At 38.5% G+C, this 17,035-nt stretch overlaps 1 protein-coding gene across 1 annotated transcript; it reads left to right on the top strand.

The window, feature by feature from the left end:
• The first annotated feature begins 591 nt into the window (after positions 1-591).
• On the top strand, positions 592-16,568 carry MS4A5 (membrane spanning 4-domains A5). Its single transcript, XM_039860248.1, has 5 exons — positions 592-744; positions 6,036-6,164; positions 8,521-8,577; positions 9,528-9,680; positions 16,458-16,568. The coding sequence occupies exons 1-5, from the start codon at positions 592-594 to the stop codon at positions 16,566-16,568; spliced, it is 603 nt and encodes a 200-aa protein (XP_039716182.1).
• The last annotated feature ends 467 nt before the right edge of the window (positions 16,569-17,035 follow it).

Genomic DNA, 17,035 nt, shown 5'->3' with positions numbered 1-17,035 from the left:
ATGAGAATGACGTGGGAATGGAAGGTGTGCGGTTTTTTTCCATCTGATTCTGTTAGCTTTAGCTAAAGCTAACAGAATCAGATGGAAAAAAAAAAAAACAATAACAAGAAAAACTAAAGTGACAGGCTGAATAGACACTTGGAGCGGTGGCCAATTAAGTTTATGGCTTGAGGGGCTTTGCCCTCTACCTGCCTGAAGATAGAGAACTAGAATAAATGTTCGCAATATTTATTTGGAAAATAAAATGTCTTTACAGATCATCTAGTCCAACATGAGCAATGTACATATAAGGGAGCTGAGACAGAGAGAAAGGAATATGACCTTCCCAAGGTCACTGTGAGTTTCTGACTAAACTAAGACACCAGTCAGGCCCTCCAACCCCTAGTCCTGGGCCTTTTACTCACTCACACCTTCTTGAGATCTTGACCAGTACTAAGATTCCATGGCTCTGTGACTCTGTGGTTCTATAATTCCAAGACAAAACACCACAACACCAGCGCTCCAGACAGCCTGGGGACAGGAGAAGAACATGGTCTAGACCGAAGTGTCAACTACATCACTCTATCACTTCAAAATATCAACACCACCATCATGGATTCCAACAGGACACACAATCCCGTGTTTCTGGTGTTTCCTCCGCAGGTCACTGTTCCCGAGTTTCAGTCAACAAACTCTACGGTCACAACCGTTGAGTCCCGGATCCCCTTTCCAAAATTACTTTCTACAAAAATGAAAATCTTTGGGGTAAGTAAAATTTGCCCCAATGTAAACTCTGCTGAGGGTGTGTTATGGACTCAATATTTGTGTTCCCCAAATTCACATTTGAAACCATAAGCCCAATGTGGTGGTGTCTGAAGGTGGGGCCTTTGGGGGGTGGGTAACTCGTTCCTGATGGTGGGGCCTTCGTGAACGAGGTTAGTGCCTTTTCTAAGAGGGGTCAGAGAGCTAGCACATTCCCTTTCCATCTTATGAGCAGACAACAGAGAAGTCGGTGGTCTGGAACCCAGAAGAGGTTCTTGATCAGAATGGGACCATGGTCGGCTGGCACCCTGATCTCAAGATTTCCAGCCTCCAGAACCATGAGAAATAAATGTCTGTGGTTTATAAGCTGCCCAGTCTGTCCCTTTGTTACAGCAGCTCAAACCTACCAAGAAGTGGGGTGGTGCTCTAACAAATGCTTAAAAATGTGGAAGTAGCTTTGGAACTGGGTAATGGGTAGAGGATAGAAGAGTTTTGAGGCACACGCTAGAAGCAGCTGAGATTGTCATGAAGGCAATTAGTGAGAGCTCAGGAAGAAAAGAAGGGAGCTGTAAAAAAAAGGCTCCATCTTCTTAGAGAATACCCAAGTCATCCTGAACAGAAGCATGGTAGAAATATGGATAGGAAAGGCCACTCTGATGAGGTCTCAGGTGAATAAGGAGCATGTTACTGGACGAAGGACAAAAGCAGATCCTTTTTATAAAGTAGCAAAGAACTTGGCCGAACTGCGTTGTGTTGCAGTGTTTTGTGGAAGGTAGAACTTGCCAGCCACGGAATTCAATACTTAGCTGAGGAGATTTCTAAAGGAAGTGTCGAAGAAGGGGGCTTGGTTCCTCCTGACTGCTTGCAGCAAAATGCAAGAATGAGAAATTGCTCGAATACAGAATTATTCAGCAAAAGCAACTAGAACTTAAAGATGTGGAAAGTTCTCAGCCGATCCATATTGCAAAAACTGAGGGAGGGTATTAGCAAGGGTACACAAGGGGTGTGGCCAAGGGGCCTTTAATTAAGGAGATTAATGTGGGTGTGAACTAAGGACTTGATCAGCCACCCCAGCAGGCAAGCTGCCAGTCCGAACTGAAGAAGAGGAGGACAGGAAGGGACGAAGGAAGGCTCTCTTATTGTCTCATGATTTACAGGATGAGACAACAGAGCTATTGGGTTGTGAGTGTGCACCATTCTTCCAGACAAGGGAAGAAGAACCCCAAACGTGATTTAGAGATCATCAAGCCCACCACCTGGGTTTCAACAGGCCGGATGACTTCTAATAAAAGCCATGGGGGAGGAGCCGCCCAAACTGATGAGGACCTGACCTCTGTCCAGTGGAGCTACAGGGACAGGACCACTACCCCAGTGGGTCCTGAAGGCAAGACCACCATCCCGGTGGAACCACAGGGCCAAGCATCAAGCCACAGAGAATCATTTTGAAGACTTAAGACCTAATGGAATTTGCATGGCTAGGTTTGGACTTGTTTGGCACCCATCGCCCCTCCTTTCCTATTTCTCCCTTTTGGGATGCAAATGCCTATTCTACGCCTGTCCCACCATTATGCTTTGGAAGCTCATAATTGAATTGGTTTCACATGTTCACAGCTGGAGAGGAATCTGCCTCAGGATGATTTGTACTTCAAGTCTCACTCTTGTCTGATTTAAATGATATTTCGATGAGACTTTGGACATTAGAGTTGATGGTGGAAGAAGTTAAGACTCTGGGAGCTGCTACGACAGAATAAACATTTTCTGTGTGAGGACATGAATATGGGGGGTGGGGGACCAGGACAGATTGTTATGGACTGAATGTTTGTGGTTCCCCCAGTTCATATTTTGAAAGCCGAAGCCCAATGTGATGGTATCTGGAGATGGTCCTTTGAGAAACAATTAGGTCATGAGGGCGGAGTACTCAGGAGTGGGATCAGTGCCCTTAAAAGAAGAGGCCACAAAAGCTAGCTGGCTCTCTTTCCATTATGTGATACAACAGAGAAGTCAGTCTGAAACCGCAAGTGGTCTCTCATCAGAACCCAACCACTTCCGGCCTCCAGAAGCTTGAGAAATAAATTTCTTTTCTTTGTAACCTATTCAGTCTATGATACTTTGTTATAGAAGCCTGAACTAAGACAGGGGGTGGAGGGAGAAAGACAGGGAAACGTATCCGGTGGCACAATGTTTTCATGTAGGAAATAATTCCAACTTTCGCTTCCATTCAATTTAGGAAGTATGTATCACATTTCTATAGGAGTTATGTACAAGGTTCTGTGGAGAGGAAGATATAAAACAAATAAACCAAGGTCCCTGAGCTTGGCCACAGAGTAAAAATATCCACACAGATCACCTAGGAGATTTTTTTCCAGTCAAGCTCAGAGAAAACAAGGGAAAGAGAAAATCAAGTAGAAGTCAACAGACCAGGTTTTATATTCTGGGTTACTGAGTTCTACCGTTTCATATTTCCCCAGATGAAAATTAGAATTCATTTTGACAACATGACATGGTATTTTTCAATGGGGGGCTTTTGCAGAAAATCCCCTTAATAGTGTAAGTGCTCATCACTCCATCCACCCATTTACCCATTTCATTAATATTAACCGCCTTTTATTTACCAATCCTTGTTTCAATGTGGGGAATCAGCTATGTCTGAGGTTGTAATAGTGCCCATATCTTAGAAAATATTTGTCCTTTCAATTCCCAGCCTCCAAGAATGAAAAAATAGAAACTGGTATTTTTTTCCAGAAAAAAAAAACAAAAACGGAGAAGTAGAGAAAGATGGCCCACTGACATGCAGAAGAGACTCATCAGTTTAAACTGCTTTACTGCCATTCGAATATAATGGTACCCAAACTTCCGCTACGGAGTTCAAATTATTTTAACAAATATGTATAAAACTATGTGCAAGAAACTATGTTAGACACTACGGGAGTTACAGAAGTGAAAACAACTTAGTTTTTCTCCTTGAGGAGAATAAAAATATAATTGAGAAGTACTAAGAAGAAAATATTAAAAACTACACTTTTATGTCACATTTAATAAGAGCCATAAATGGTGTTGCTGGTGGGGGCAGGATAACCCAGAGAGGGCACAGTTACTTCTCTCTAAATGGGATAAGACAACGGCATGGCAAATTTGGCATTTAATCTGAACTCTGAAGAAGTAAGGGAATTTTAATAAGTGGAAACGAAGGGAGGGAGAGATGGGAGGCAGGATATTATAGAGGGAGAAAGCATCATGAACAAAAAGCACATGGCAACATAGTTTGGGAATGGCAGACAGCTGGGAGTGAACAAACTAGATTTAAAAGATGTAAAAGAATAAAATTACAAATTAAGAAAAAAGAAAAATTAGAATGGATAAATTGTGTTATATCCATACCATGGAATATTATTCAGTGCTCAAAGTAGATGAGTCATTAAGCCAGGACGAGACAGGGAGGAACCTAGGATGCACATTGCCAAGTGAAGGAAGCCAGCTTGTAAAGGCTGCGAACTATGTGATTCCAACTATATGACATGGTGGAAAAGCCAAAATATGGAGAGAATAAAAAGACCAGTGGCTGCGAGGAGCTGGAGGGGCAAGGAAGGGATGAATAGGTAGGTGGAGGACAAAGGATTTTTAGAGCAGGAAAAGTATTCCGTACTATACTATAATGGTGGATACATTTGCCACAATCCACAGAATGTATCACACAGAAAGAAGAGAAGGTTTAAAGGGACAACAGTGACTTGTTTTTGAACATATCGACTATAAAGTGGTAACCATGGGCCATTCAAGTGGGGATGTTTGACGAGAGAGACCTAAAAATGGGGTCTGGAGCTGAGGAATATATTATTTACAACTCACCTACTTAAAGGTAATTGTTGCTACAGAAGCGCATGAGATGATTCAGACTGAGAAGGTGGACTGGGGGTTAAAGAGGGCAGAGGACAGGCTCATACACCGCACACCTTCCATTCCCACGTCATTCTCATCAGTCTTCCCCAGCACTCATCAGCACGCTGTTTGGTGGTGTAGTGCATCACAGGTGTAGGAAGTACTTATGTGGCGCATGGTAGTGGCACAGGGAGAAAAAAATAGAAAAGATGAGGAATGCTTAGAAGTTGATGTGACAATTCCTCCACCGGCTCAGAGGATTGGCCATCAATGGAGGAGTTTTCTGACAGAGCACTTCTTGGAGGCCAGGCTGGTATGGTGATTTAGAATTCAGTGCCTCTCATAATACTTTACCATGTAATAGGCTAAAGATTTGGAGGTTTTTTCACCAGCTTTATTGAGATGTACTTGACATTTAACATTGTGTAAGCTTAAGGTGTACAATGTGATGATTTGATACACTTATATATTGCCGAATGTTTACCACAATAAGGTTAGTTATCACATTTTTCACCTCATGTAATTGCCATTTTGTTGTTGTTGTTCTGGTGAGAATGTTAAATCTCAACTCTCATAGCAACTTTTAAGTATAAGGTACCGTTAACTATATCACCATGCTGTCCCTCAGATCTTGCAGCTAGAAGTTTGTACCCTCTGACCAACATCTCCTTATTCTTTCCACCCCTCGGTCCTTGGTAACCACCATTCTACTCTCTGTTTCTATGAATTTAATGTTTTTAGATTCTACATATAAAGAAGATCATAGAATATTTGTTTATGTCTGACTTACTCACTTAGCATAATGTCCTCAAAGTCTATCTATGTTGTTTTAAATGGCAGAGTTTCCTTCCTTTTTTTATGTGGAATAATATTTCATTCTATACATACACATACATACATATACATGTGCATCACATCTTTATCCGTTCAATCATCTATGGACACTTAGGTTATTTCCATGTCTTGCCTGTTGTGAGTAATGCCGCAATGAATATGACAGCACAGATATCTCTTCAAGGCAGCGACTGCATTTCCTTTAGACATATACTCGGAAGTGAAGTTGCTAGATCATATGGTAGTTCTATTTTTAATTTTAACCTGAGGATTCTATTCAGTAGGTATAGGATTGGGCCTGATTGTTTGCGTTTATAATTCCCAGGTGATCCTAAGGCTGTCGATCCATGGGCTGTATTTTTAGGAGCATTGATTTAGATCATTTTACCTATTACTAAATGCCAGATAGAGGGATCGAGAAAATACCTGCATGCATCATAAAGGGGATTCTGCTATCCTTCCCTTATTTATAAAAGAGAGCAATTGCCAAACCCTTTACCCTTTACCAAAAGGAGAGCTAAGGTTTTGAAAGGGGAACCCACCATTTTGGCTTTTCCTCACATCTTTTTTTCCTCTATTTACAGACTATCCAGATCCTGGTTGGACTGATGAACTTTTCTTTTGGAGTTATTTTTCTCTTCACCTATGAAAATCCGTACCCAAGGTTCCCCTTTATATTCGTTACAGGATATCCATTCTGGAGCTCCGCTTTGGTGAGTAGAGTCAATCAAGTTCAATTTGAAGCCATGCCAACAGGAAGATTAGAGAATTCCTGGTTACAAAACTTATCAGTTGTATGACAGACTTTAAATAGTTAAAATAAAAATCAACCTTGTTGAAATTATTTCCCCATTAATTCATCAGAGTTACCGATATCCCATCATTGGGTCTTGAAGTTTCTTTGGGACTATTTCTTCCAGTCTTGAGGTTATCTGTCCATTCATTCATTCAAAATAAGTTACTATCTATCATAAGCCAGACACATAGAGGAAGGCAATGGGGGTCCTACGCTTAATAATACATGGGCCCTCACTATGGAAACCAGTATGGAGGTGCCTCGAAAATTTAAATCTAGAACTACCATATAATCCAGCAATTCCGCTTCTGGGAATTTATCCAAAGGAAACAAAAACACTATGTCAAAGCGATTACCCATGTTCATAGCAGCATTATTTACAATAGCCAAGACATGGAAAATATCTAAGTGTCCATCTACGGACAAGTGGATAAAGAGTTGTAAATACACACGCGCACGCACGCACACACACACATACACACACACGTGTATTTATAATGGAATATGATTCAGCCATAAAAAAGAAGACATCCTGCCACTGTGACAACATGAATGAAACTTGAGAGCGTTACACTAAGTAAAATGAATCAGATAAAGACAAATACCGCATGACCTCACCTATACATGAAATCTAAAGGGGGGGAAAAAAAAAAGAAAGAAAAAGAGATCAGATTTGTGGTTACCAGAGGCAGGAAGTGAGGAGAGGGAAAATGGATGAAAGTGGTCAAAAGGCACAAGTTTCCAGCTGTAAGATAACAAAGTACTAGGGATGCAACGTGCAGCCGCTATATGTGATAACCATAATTAACACCGCTATGCGATACACATGGAATTTTAAAGAGAGTAGATCTGAAGAGTTATTCTCATCACAAGGAAAAATATATTTTTTCCTCGTTTTTCTTTTTCTTTGTATCTATATGAGATGATGGATGTTATCTAAACTTATTGTGGTGATCATTTCGTGATCCATGTAAGTCTAATCATTATGCCGCACACCCTAAACTTATACAATGCTGTACGTCAATTATATCTCAGTAAAACTGGGGGGAAAACAAAAAGCAAATGAACAGAAATAAAAATACATACGTCTTTTCTTCACATACCCCTCAGTTAGCAAGAAAGAAAAGATGTAAACACGTAATTTCCAGGCAATCTGATAAATGGCGTCACAGAGGAGTGGAAAGTGCTTACATAAGCCGAGATGAAGTGGAGAAGGCTTTTCAGATGGACCTTTGAGCTGCACAGATGCGTTTATTTAATCATATTCAATAAACATTGTTTTAGCACCTAATTTAGTGCCAGAGAATGGGCCCTGTGTGGGGATGTGGAGAAAAGGCAGTCGCTGGTTTCAAGGTTTCGGGTGAGTGGAGAGTCAGACAATGACCCCATGGTGGGATGAGGGGTGACATCGAGGACACGCGAGCTGTCTCTACAGGAAAGGCACCTACGAAACGAAGGGGAGGTGGCCCAGAGACATTTCCGGCTTGACTGAATTTTAAAGGATGTGAATCAGATGTGGACACATACAGGGGAAGGGTGTGGGGGGTGGCTGGGTGGAAGCGGGGCAGGTAGGGACATCCCATCGTATGCCAAGGGAGAAACATGAGAAAAAAGTGTAAGGCGTGTGAGAACACTTTCTATTCTGAGAACGGTCCGAGTTCAGTGCAGAGAGTAACAGTGGAGGGATGAGGTGGAAGAAACGCCATGAAATGGGCCTAGAAATTTAAAAAACAGATGTGCTGTAATCAGATTTGAGGTTTATGCTAGACAAGGATGCCACCACATATGACTCACCTGCATGAAAATTCTTGAGATCTTTTTCAGAATTCCCAAAATATTAGCTGCAACTCCACCTATGCTCCCAACCAAGAGAACACACTGAACTGCAAATGGGTATAAAAGATGTGTCTTATAAGAATGATGGAATCCGATCTTATTGGTTGTAAACTGATTTGACACCAGGGGGTCAGGATATCAAAGCTGAGTCCGCAGTAGCTAAAAATGAAAGATGGATGAGAAAACTAAAGCCCAGTGAGGTTAAAAAAAAAGCCTCACGTTCAGATAAATATTAAGGCTAAAGCAAATGTCTAATCCAGTATTTTGTACACTATTCATTTATAAGCAACCATACATGGCCTCACACCCTTCTCATATCCGAGGGTCGAGTGAAGTGTGAAGAAGGGTCTGCAAAAGAAACGGAGAAGTTTATTCTGTGAGAAGTCTTTAACATCAGCTAACATGTCCGTCAGTAAGATATTCATTCTTTTTAACAGTTCATTAATTCTGGAGCCTTCCTAGTTGCACTGGAAAGAACCACCACAGACGTTCTGGTGAGTTATAGTCCTCTTTATTAAAAATTTATAAGTTTGAGATATATAATTAATCCTAGCCGTGAAAATCAATTTGGAAAATCATTAAGCCACTATAATTCCACAAACTGTCGATTACTGATACAATCAATCAATGTTATTCACATCTTTTTTTTTTAAATAGAATCATAAAACATTAGTGCTAAAAGAGTTTTCTAGGTTATCAAGTTTAATTCTGACTTTATATAGAAAGACACTGAGGCATAGAATAAATGATTTGTCCAAGTTCCTCAGCCAAATGACAGAATGGGTCTCATTATATCAGTAACTCATTCATTCTTTCTCTAAGTTTTTTTGGGGCCTAGTGCATGCCAGTTACTTTGATAGGCAATAGCTTGACTCATATTATAGGTACATTATGTAGGCAATATAACTAAACCTGATAGAATCTGAAAAAAAAAATACAGAGTTAATAATGCAAAATTTTAACTTATAGATAAATTATAAGTAGAATACTTTTACTTTTTTCAAAACATGGAAAATATGAAATATTAATTATCTGATAAATTATTTTCAGCAAAGGACATCTCCCGTAGATTTGTAGTTTTAGAAAGAATTAAAAATTGCAAATATAATTTTTAGTTTAAACAGAGTCATAAAACAAAAGTGTCAACAGGTCATGACTTACTGGAGCATCAAAGTGCAATGCGATGTGGCTACCCCTAAAAAAATCTTTTTGTCCTGTGTATACCCCTCCCCTCAATTAAATGGGGGATGGATTATTAAAAATTCACTGGATTCCCCTCATTCTGTAGATGAGGGCCTGAAGCCCAAAAAGGTAGTGATTCACATAAGATGACACACAGTTGCTCCGTGGCATTGTGATGTTGGGACTAAAATCCTGCTCCCCATTTTGTCTACAGACTCTGACTGGGTCTGAATCATTGTGTTATGTTCTTTTTCTCTTTCAGATGAAGATGAGCCGAACAATGAATTTTTTTAGTGCCCTGGCAGCAACAATAGGAATCATTCTCCTTGTATTTGGTTTCATTCTAGATCAAAACTACTTTTGTGGCTATGCTGAAGAAATCAGCGAGTGTAAGCCTGTTACCACCCTATTCATTGTAAGTATGCTGCATTTTAGTAATAGTTTTAATCGTAAAGATGGATTAGCTTCCCAAATCAGCATCATGCAAATAATGTTGCTGACACACATATTTTCCTTTGTTCACAAACATTTACACAAATCATAGTTATCTGACAGTCATTATGCCAGGCACTACAGAATAGAAAAATAAACATAGTATAATCCCCAACTTTAGGAATGCACAGATGAGTAGAGGAGATAAAACGTACACATCAATGAGGACAATATAAAAGATAAAGTTCTATACAAAAGGAAATACGGGTATAGCTGAATAGTAGTAGTTCAAAGTCCTGGATATGAGAGGAATGTTTTTATGGTTTTGGTATTTAGACTGGACTTCTGATAAAACACGATAGACAGAAAACAGGCATTTATTTCTGCTCTTTCTAAAATGCCACTTAAATTAGCGTAAATGAATGTAAAAGATATGCATCTACATGGAGGAAAAAAATAGTCAGTAAGACCCATCAAATATTGCTGAGACAGCTGAAAACTAATTGCCTAAAAAAAGGGGGGGGTCCTAAGAGAAGTAAAATATTTCATATGGCAGATTCTAAGAAACATTGAGAATCTAGACAGACCAGGACCACAGGAAATAGGGGAAAAGAGAAGAAAATAAAGACATTGGTTCTGGTAATAATAGTGAAATGGGCTATGTGGATTGAGCTTCCTCTGAAAACAAAGAAAAAATTTAAAAACAAAACAAAACATTTTTAAACACCTTAGAAGCGCTGAAGGGCTGAAGAGTCATCTGGAACTCCTAGGTCAATTTTTAGATGAAAGTCTAACCTGAAATCAGTCAGTGGAATGCCAGAGAGCAACAGCTGCTTATACCTCAAGGCCACCAGCCAACGCTGCCCATTTGGAATCTGATTCCCAACCTGAGAGCAGTGAAGGAAAAAGAAACCAAGGCCTAGAGTCCACTCAGGACAGGAAGACTGAGAAGTGACATTCCCACACTGAACTAGGTTATTGATAGACAATTACACTCTCCTGGTAAAGACCAAAAGACACACAAAATACTCTGCCCCATAACGGCAGAGGTAACTTACTGAATGGAGTGATAGAAAGAGAAAGTCTTTGAGAAATTGTGGCCCCAGACTAGGTCCCCTGACAAAATCCTCACGTCCCTCACCCCCACTGAGATTTTACCCTTTGGTAGACACACATATCATCTTTTTGAGATGCTACTGAGACTTAGACCTCAGAAAATTTGATAAATTCCATGTGTATGATCAATAGTTTTTCCTGAGACAGATATGAGGTCGAAGTGTTCATAAACTGAATCCATCTGTGTATCAAGTTACTGGTCTTCCCCTCTCTTTCTCTTCTGTATTCTTTGGAATGAACTCACTGTGTGCAACCGACAGGAGGGAGTTAGGCTCCAACTCCTTGGAGACAGAGTAGCTACATAAATCATTTGAAATTCTTCTAAACTGGAGATTTGCCTATTCTCCCTCTGCTTACTTACTGAATCATAGATCTATGGGTATTTATTTTCTGTTTTCGGTTATCATCTAAAATTATTCATTTTGTTGTGCAAATTGTTCAATTTTAGCCATTGGGAACTCTTTCACTTGGCTTCTGTGACCTTTCAATATACCCCCAAGTGTGTGTGTGGGGGGGTTTGTTTGTTTGTTTTAGCATTTCCATACTTCCTGGCTTCTCTTATACTGCCCCTGCCCCAGGTCTACAATAGGCCAATTCTCCAAAGAACTCTGGTTCCTTTTGTTGGAGATGGTATTAGAAACCACAGTACGGGCACTAGGTGTACTTGTTGCTACTGGAGTACCATTGTTTCTTAGGCCCTCCCAGGGGACAGAGCACAAAATATGTGTGTGTGCTAATCCATGTATATACTTCTATCTACAAATGCTTCTTTATGTATCCATCACTATCAACATTAGTGTAGGCATGACTTTTATGATGATATCTACAAGACTTATCCATTTACCGCGGGGATCATTTTAGCCTTCTCCATTGGTTACTTGTAACCTCTCTCCACCCAACAGTGAGAAACCTGACTCTCCCCATTTACTTAATCCTCCACCCATTTACTTAATTTTTCAATGACAGTTTATACATGTAGAATGGTGTCAGATTGTGAACTGATACCCCCATAGGAAATGGTTTATGAAATAAATTATAACTTACCAAATAGTTAAATATAACTTATAAATATAAGTGAGAAGTTATATTTAACTGATAAATCCATGGGAAACAATGCTTATAGTTAGTTCCTTTTGCATTTAGTCTTACAGACTCCATTCATTTCCAAAGTAACTTCAATAAGCACCTTCCCTCAACCCCAATCCTCTTCAGTGAGCTTATTTCAGATATTCCTAATGCAATTAGATTACTTTGTCTCAGTCTAATTTATATTCTGGCATCCCTTGAGTACTTAAAAGATTTTTTAAATTTGTATACATTAAGGTTCATTCTCTGCAAAGCAAAAGTTCTTAATTTTGATGAAGTCCAATTTATCTATATATAAATTTTTTTCTTGCTTGTGCTTTTGGTGTTGTAGCTAAGAAACCATGGTCTAACCGGAGGTCATGATGATGTATTCCTATGTTTTCTCCTAAGAATTTTACGGTTTTAGCACTTATGGTTAGCTATGTGATCTATCTTGAGTTAATTTTTGTGTCTAGTGTGAAGAAAGAGTTCAGCTTCATTATTTTGCGCGTTGTCCAAGCACCATTTGTTGAAAAGTTTTACTTATTTCATTTCCATGGTGCCCTTGATGAAAATCAATTGAGCATGAAATGTAAGAGAAAATGTTCTTCAAAAGTAAATTTGAAGATATCAGACTCACAAAAAGTGAAAAAATTTGGCACTGGCAAAACTTCACTAAAAGGGCATATTAAAGGAATTCTTTAAGCAGATGAGAAACGCAAAGAATAAACACCAAAGGAAAACACAGCACTTCTGGAAGAAATACAGGGCGTTGAAAATGGCAAGTCTGAGAGTAAAGCTAGCATGTCGAATGTTTAAAAAGTAGGGATTTCTTATGGGGTTTAAAACAAAAGTGGCATAAAAGCAGGAAGGGTATAAATGAAGTATTCTCTCACATCCTAGCATTGTCTGGGATGTAGTAAAAGCATCAATTCATAGTGGCTATTGTGAGTGAAAGAACGAGTTGGTAATTTCCATGGTCACCACTTTGAAGAACAATTTTTAAATGTAGAATAAACAAGCTTATATATACAAAAAAAAGAATAAAAATAATTTTAAAATAGTTTATTAATTCAAATTTGAACATAAAGAGAAATAAATAAGAAATGGGACATTTTAAAAATAAATGATGCTTAGAGATAGTTCAATAGAAATCTATCAGTAACTGCATTAAATGGAAAATACTCCAATTAAAAAACAGAGGTTGTCACAGTGAATTAAAAAAAACTGTGTTCTGTTTGCCAGATATATCTATAGTAATAACAAAAACTTAAGGCAAAAAGCCTTACCAGACATAGGATAGAGAGGGTTTCATAATGAAAAAAAGATCGATCCACAAGAAAAATATCACAATTCTAAGTTTGGTTGCTTCTTATAACACAGCTCAAAATATTAAAAGAAAAGCTAACAAAACTTTATAAGTAGAAAAAGCTAAAATCATCAAAAGAAATTTTAGCACACCTCTTAGTAAATGAAAGAATATGCAGAAAGGCCGTAAAATGATAGGATTTTAAATAATACAATGAAGAAAAAAAACCTAAATGTCACATTATTGATGGAGGCCGGAAGATAGTGGAAAGACATTTTTATAAGTGCTCAAATAAAATAATATGAAACTGAATTCTATGCCTGGTTAAAATGTCCTTCAAAAGTGAAGTTGAAATAAAAATGATAATGACAAAGAATAACTGAAAGATTATACACAGAACATTTTCAACAAAAGCCATAGGGCAAGTCTCAGTGAAATCTAAAGTATGTTCTCTGCATACAATGGAACTGTGTTAGATGTCAATTAAAAAAAACCCAAAAAACCCTAACAATTCTAAAACAGCTTGGAAATTCTAAATTACGTAAGACTCTAAGAAGAATTAAAAATATATTAAAATAAAATAATGAACTATTCATACCAAACTGTATTGGATACAACTAAAGTATGTTTAGAGGAGACTTTATAGCTTTAAATTGAAATACTGGAAAAGAAGAAATACTGAAAAATAAATGATCTAAATAGCCCTATTAAGAAAGTAAGACATCCGGAGTTAGTCTGCTCAGGCTGCAATAACAAAATGTCACAGGCGTTTTTAAAAGATGGTGACATAGGAGGCCTTTGAACTCCCTTCCTCTCACGGCCACACCAAATTTACAGCTACCATGGAAGCATTCCCTGTGAAAGAAATCCAGACACTAGCTGAGTGACTCCAACACATCAGGTGAACAAAAAAATACTTCAAAACAGGCAGAAAATAGGAAATCTGAACAGATAATTACTAGTAGGTATACTGAATCAGTAGTCAAAATCTCCCAACAAACAAAAGCTCAGGACCAGATGGCTTCACTGGCGAATTCTACCAAATATTTTAAGAAGAATTAATATCAATCCTTCTCAAATTCTTTCCCACCAACCCCCCAAAAAAATAGAAGTGGAGGTTTCAAATTCATTTTACAAGGTCAGCATTATCCTGATACCAAAACCAGACAAGGACACTATTAGAAAAGAAAACTACAGGCCAATATCCCTGATGAACATAGATGCAAATACCTGCAAACTGAATTCAACAATATATTAAAAGGATAATATTCCATGATCAAGTGGGATTTATTCCAGGATGGTTCATAACATAATAAAGGATAAAATCATATAATCATCTCGATAGGTGCAGAAAAATAATTTGACAAAATTCAGCCTCCTTCTGTGAAAAAAATCAAATTCTCAACACGTTGGGATAGAGGGATGTACCTCAACATAACAAAGGGCATATGACAAGCCCACATTTAACATCATGCTCAACGGTGAAATGCCAAAAGCTTTTCCTCTAAGATCAGGAACAAGAAAAAGATACCCCTCTCACCATTTCTATTGGACATTGTATAGGAAGGACTATTCAGAGCAATTAGGAAATGAATGAGTAAATGAATGAATGAATGAATGATAAAAGGTATCCAAATCAGAAAGTAAATCTGTCTCTGTTTGCAGATGACATAATTTCGTTAAAACTAGAAACAATTCAAATGTCTATCAACAACAGAGTGGCTAAACGAACCGATTATTCAAACAATAGAATACTACTACTGAGCAAAATAAAAGGAACAGACTGATACATGCAGCAACAAATTTCAATTCATTATATTGAGCAAACAGAATCAGATATAAAAATGAGCAGGCAAACTTAATAAGTGGTGCTAGCAATCATAATAGTGGTTACCTCTGGATGGGGTATCAGGATTGATTGTGAAGGGACATAAAAGAACTTACCAAGGTGACAAAAATGTATAATATATCTTAATTTGGAAAGCAAAAATGAGTACAATATATATATTTACATATAAACAGTGGTATGATAAAAAAATTGGAAATTTTTTTAAAGCAGATAACAGCAAAGTTTTAATGTTTTTATATACAAGAAGTGAATATAACTGGCAAAAGAACACAATAAAAAATAGACAAAGCTTATGAGAAAGGAATTTACAAAAATGCAAATGTAGTGGTCAAACATACTCATAGAGTGATGCTCAAAATCACTAGTAGTAGGAGAAATGTCAGTTAAACTAACAACAGACTAATCACCAGATTGGCAAAAATTACAGAGTTATCAAAATTATCACTGGCAGAGAAACGGTGAAAAGCATGCTCTTATATATCAGATGTTACTGCCATTTTGGAAAGCGAGGAACATTTACTTATATGAAAGTCACACATACCTTTAATCCAGGTAGCTATCTCTACAGCAATTAAACCACCTACATGTACGGGTATGTGGACAGGAATGCTTATCACAAAAGCAGAAAAGAAAGAAAACGAGGAAGAGGAAATGAATTATTTCCTGTCACTAATGAATAAATGAATGACTTATGGCAACTACACCATGAGATGTTAAGAGCCCATTGAAAACCTTGTAACTCTAAACAGTTTTTTAACCTATAGTCAAAACACGTAGACAAATATGGTCATGGAACAGACTGTTAACCATATGCTACTGGCAAAACACAAAGGTTGGTCCAGCCTCTGGACTACTAACAAGGCGTGCATCCCTGTTTCCGCTCCTGGTTGCCAGGATATAAACATTTTAAAGATCTTAGCAACAGTAAAAAGGACACAAGATGGTCCTTAGCCTATGCTTCTTGTTAGGTGTCTTTTCCTGCATGTTCCTCTTTTTCTGGGCCTGTAGTTTGCTCTTTTCTCTCTTATTCTTTTATCTTCTTTTCTATTTTTGCTTCTCTTTGTCCTTTTTCTTAACTTTCGTTTCTCCTTCGATAGATCACTTTTTGATATTAATTCTTGGTATTTTATTTATGAAATGGAGTACTGCCTACACATAATTTAGAAAGTGTGCTATTTTACATGACTTTAAGAAAATAATGTGCACTGCGATGCTGTGCTGTGTGGTGCTGGGCAGAGCTAAGCTGTGCTTTGTTAAAACAGCAGAAAGTTGTCATGAGCCTCCACTTACTTCCTAAGCATCAGATACACTTGAGACACATGGGTGAGCGACCTCACCTGGGCATTGCTACCTCGCTGTCATAAGAAAAACAATTGTTGTGCTAATGGCGTGACTTCTCTTCTTTTTTTCTTCTGTTATAGGGAATTTTAATTATGTTGATGGCCCTCAGCATTATTGAGTTTCTCGTCTCTACGTCCTTCTCATTCCTGAGTAGAGCCTTTGACTGCTGTAATTGCGAGGAATGGTGTTGAATAGCACTGTGAGAATAAAGATGTGTAACAATGTGAAGGAGAGATGAATTATGCTTGTGAGGAAAAGCCAAATGGAACATTGGTGCTAAAGCCGGCAACTCTTTGAAGCAAAGGGGAGCGACTCGAGGGAGCAGGGAACATTTCAGCTGTTAAGACACACCCTGCCTCTTTGCAATGCCATCTCCTTGTCTCCCCAAATCACACGGTCGTCCTGGTGTCAGTCACCTCCTCTGTCAGTCATGCATTCACGTAGCATTGCCACTGTAAGGACAGAGACATGAACCACAGCCCAGGGGGTGGAGTGACCGGGTCCACGATTTCTCCAAGAGACTCTACCTGGCGGCTCGTACTCCACCGTTGTGTGAAAAGATGAGTTGGTTGGAAGGATGGCTTGGCCCACTAATTTTACATCGGCCATGTAACATCACACGTGTTACCCACGTGTAACCACCGCACGGCAGCAACGT

The sequence above is a fragment of the Pteropus medius genome, unplaced genomic scaffold, assembly GCF_902729225.1.
Source record: "Pteropus medius unplaced genomic scaffold, Ma_sr-lr_union100, whole genome shotgun sequence".
Lineage (NCBI taxonomy): Eukaryota > Metazoa > Chordata > Mammalia > Chiroptera > Pteropodidae > Pteropus > Pteropus medius.
This window is presented reverse-complemented; position numbering and strand designations above follow the sequence as displayed.